This window comes from Phalaenopsis equestris, unplaced genomic scaffold (assembly GCF_001263595.1).
Source record: "Phalaenopsis equestris unplaced genomic scaffold, ASM126359v1 Scaffold229673, whole genome shotgun sequence".
NCBI lineage: Eukaryota > Viridiplantae > Streptophyta > Magnoliopsida > Asparagales > Orchidaceae > Phalaenopsis > Phalaenopsis equestris.
The window spans coordinates 1-4,475 of NW_018247646.1; the positions used below are offsets into that span (position 1 = coordinate 1).

Below are 4,475 nucleotides of genomic sequence, written 5' to 3' on the forward strand. Positions count from 1 at the left end.
ATTTTTTTATTATTATTTGAGCATAAGAAAGATCTGGGATCCGTTTGGAGAGGGGTGTCGTACCGCACTGTGGTTTTGTCTGTTTGCATAAACTGTATTTTTATAGTTTTTTCAAAAAAATTATTGTTGAAAACTTTTTTTTTTCACCGGTTCTGGCTAGGTGTGGTGGCAGCTTTCTAATTGCGGTTTGACTTTAAAAAAAAAAAACAATGGTCACCACTGTTTTTTGCAACATCATTATATGATTATTTTTCAACAGGTTCACAACTTTTTTTTAATTAACTGAAGTTGCTCCCAACAGACCCTTAGTTAGCATGTGTTCAAATCGGGGGCACTGCAAAATGAAACAATTAAAATTTATTAAATTGCTTATATTTTTAAAGTTATAATCTATACAGTTATGTTTGCGTTCAATTTTTTTTATCAACTAATCAAATTAAATAAGGCTTACATAAAATAAGGTTTAATCTCTAATTATTTATTATTGGATTAAATATAAATAAATATCAAGAGCGTTGTAGCTCTATCAAACTCTTTTCCTATTAAAAAATTGCTCAATCGTCCCTCCATATTGGGAGAAAAAAATTGTTCCGACACTGCACGTCCGAACGGTCAATCACCAGCCACCACATTGTCATAAACCTCATTGGCCGGGGACGTACATGCCAATGGTTAGCCATCATGATCTATAGACATTTGGCCGAAATATTTTTCCCATTAATTGAGGGGCTCTGACCGTACGGTTGCATCATAAGTTTCATTTCTTTGTTGCCTTTGGAAGTTTTCAACATTTGTTAATGTATAGATTTGCATGAGATCAAATTTGTTAGCACCCATTGCAATAAATGTTATTGTTTGGAGTCATCTTTGGTGTAGGGATATGGTTTTTGCTAGTATAGTAAAGAATAACGGCAAGTAGCAGCAAGTGTTGGAGCCTTTAGAGAAGCTCCTACCACATCCCCCTCCTATTCCTTTGCTTATTAAGCTCCAAAGTCAAGTCATTATCCTCCCTTCAGAGAGTTTCTTCTTTTATTGATGAAATTCCTTTATCATGCAAGTCGTTGATGAGGTTGGTATGGTTCCTATCTAGTGATAATCTGATAGCAACATCATTGAACACATCCCTAAAAAATATCAACGACTTCAAGTTAAAAAGACAAGGTCAACATAAGAAATATAGAAATTGTACATTGAAATTGTGTCAGCACTGTTCCCGAGGATATCTAGCTGTCCAAAAGGAAGAAAGTACGACGTACGATGACTCGCAATAGAAGCCAAGGATGCTTACTTAACTGATCGGATGCAACTGTCCAAGCCATAACAAGCAAAGCCAAAGCCAATCAACGAAGGTGGTTGAATTTGGGTCTTTCAATAAAAAACAAGACAAATAGAAATTCAAGTCAGCCACAAGAAAGTCGATTGAAGGCATCAACCTCCCTTTGGGTAGATCAAACTCAAGGAAAAATTCAGTTCCTCAATATCACCAAACATTCCAGGACGCCCCCGAGCCTATTCATCAGGGATTAAGAATTAATAGAGCTACAAAGTGTCATGCAAACATCCCTCGGGTTCTCCTTATTGAAGAGAAGGTTATTTCTTGGGTCACGGTGATTCACCATTTGCTCAATAATCTAGTATTACTTTGTCGATTGAAACTCTTTGCAAGGGATCGAGGGTCGACAACTATATTAGACCAATTGATCAATAAAGCTTGGCTAATTGAATCAATCTCGTAGACCTGAAGCCAATTAAACCAAGCCAACCAGCAATGCTGGCTCACCCTAGCCGACTAGACCAACCATACCAAGTTGAAGCCAAATAAGCTCATTTGATCAAGTTAGAGAGCAATCAAGCGATAGGTTCAAACATGTTAAATATCTATAATACTCAACTCCCATTAAATTAGGAGAAAAAAAATATATAACATTACTATATTATAATCTCTCTCTCTCTCTCTCTCTCTCTCATAATTAGGGAGATTATTTCATGTAGAATAGAAACACAATTTTAGCCAAAAAGGTTGGGAAATGTCAATATGATTGATATAATTTGTTGTTCATTATTATTCACTCTCGTCGTTGTCTCTCTCCGTATATCTCTCTTCTCTCTTACGCTCTATAATAAAAAAATCAGGATTAAAAATCCTAAAAAGATTATTCATCCTCTAATCAATAGTCTATCGTCACTCTATTGATAAGTGCCCATAAAAAAATAGACTATATCAACTTGACAAAGCCTACCCAATCAAAAAAGTTCTGCCAACTCAAAACAATCAAACTCAACCTAAGAAGAAAAAAAACCTCCCTTTCTAAAAAAAAGAAAGAAAGCCCAGAAAAATAATAAAAACATAACAAACAAGATCAATACTCCTCGTACAAAAGAGTCGAATTCACTCAAATGATGTAACTGATACGGCTCCCTCACATGGTGGCAATATTTTCTACCAAATGAGGCTTCATGCAACACGCAAGGTTGCCATACACACCATCAACTTCAAATAACAACTTATTTCATAATCCACATCATCATTTCTTTCACTAAAAAGAAAAAAAAGAAAAAAAAAACCTTTATATATAATAACAAATTGGAGCTAGCTAGCTATACCAATCTCCCATGAAAGAAATCACATAGCTCCACATCTTCACTTGGTTTTCACACAAGCCGGATTGGTCGCAAGGCTCGTGATCCACACGCTGTCGGCAACAACCGGCTCATCGTCCTCATTGCGGTGCCACGTCCACAATGCATGTGTGAAGTTGACGACTTCGAGCTTGCCATGGCCGAAGCTCCCCTGCCGGAACAAAGAGATGCTTGGCTGCGGGTTTATATAATTGCTGGCCAACCCTTCTCTATTTCCTCCGTCGCCCACCGTGATGTGTATGGCACCACACTCATCTTCCTTGTTGTTATACACCCTTGTCTGCAAAAACAACCAGAGTTATAAATCTTTCATTTTTTACTCACATAAAAAAAATCTAATAATTAAGCTATCAAAAATAATTTTAATTAATGATTAAAATTATTCTAAACAAATTCCTATTTCCACTCACAAAGCGCTCGTATGCATGCACATGCCCGGCAAAGACGACGTCCACACGTCCCTCATAAATCAGCTCCTCCGCCACCTTCCTCATCCCCTCCCCCTCCCCTCGGTGCGCCTCGTTCGAATTATACCACGGCGCATGCACCACCGCCACCACCCACGCCGTCCTCCTCCTATCCACCTTCCCAATATCCGCCTTCATCCATCTGTACTGCTCTGAACCGATGCCATACTCGGCATAAGACCCGAGCATGAGCACGTGGACATCGCCACCGGCGGCGTCGAATGAGTAGAAGAGATTGGAAGGAGAGTTGCCCTGCTCGAAGGGCATGTGCCAACGAGCGTTGTAGGGTCTGAAGGGTTTGGGTTCGAGGAAGGGGATGGATTCGATCTCGTGGTTGCCTTGAGTGACCATCCATGGGCGGCGTGAGGCAAGTGGTTCTACGAGGCGGGCGAAGGAGTCCCAACGGGGTTGGTAGAAGTCGGCGTATGAGAGGTCCCCTGGGAGGAGGAGGACGTCGTGGTCGGAGTTGGAGATGTGGGTGAGGGTGGAGTTTGTCCATCCGGTCTGGCCGAGGTCACCTGTGTTAAAAGAAATTTGTTATGGGTTTTAATGTAAAGTTTTGTTGGATGTGTGAGGAAATTATTGGAGTCGATTTAAAGTTTATGAAATTTATTACATATTTGTGTTGTGTTGATCTTAAAGTATGATTAATGTTTTTTATTTGTATTATAATCTGCTAATGTGAATTTATTTTATTAAACTTAGGACATTTACATGCATACCACCTAATTTCTTTGTAATATCTAACATTTTAGTTTTACTTTTTACATTAATACCACTCGAAATTTTCATATTGCATCGATCATAGTTTAACTTTCAAAAACTGAAATACATAATGTACACATATGTAACAAGTTTTGGTGTTAGATATGTAAATAAATAGGAATTGAATGGTTTGCATGTAAATCTCGCATTATAATTTTATGCAGCATAAAAAGTAGTACAAATATATCATGGCAATCTAAGTGTAATTAATTAATCATTTATTTATTTGTATGTGATGCAATAGTTAAATATTATTATAAATATATAATATTTAAATTACATTTGTATGAAATTTGCATATATATATATATATATATATAGTTCTTAGATGCATGAATAAATTGTTAATTAATTTGCTCTTGGTGTTAGTTTAACAAATATTTAAAATTTAATTATTTATGCATATTTAAAAATTAAAAAAACATTAAATAAAAACCACTACTAGTTTGTTCTTGTTTTTTATTTTTTAAAAAAATTTAAAATTTAAATTCTAGTCGCATATTAAAGCTTAAAAATATTAAACTAAAACCACTTATATAATTTAAGATAATTATAATTTATAATTATGAAATTTTTACTAAGAAAATAATTATAAAATTTTTT

General features: G+C 36.1%; 1 protein-coding gene across 1 annotated transcript; it reads right to left on the reverse strand.

Annotated features, from left to right (window-relative positions):
• Positions 1 to 2,530: 2,530 nt before the first annotated feature.
• On the reverse strand, positions 2,531 to 3,625 carry LOC110038044 (probable purple acid phosphatase 20; the record flags this gene model as incomplete). The annotated part of the gene is given in 2 exon segments (XM_020742802.1): positions 2,531 to 2,920; positions 3,051 to 3,625. Coding segments are annotated over 2 exon segments (854 nt in total), but the record flags the coding sequence as incomplete, so codon positions are not given.
• Between the last annotated feature and the right edge of the window lie 850 nt (positions 3,626 to 4,475).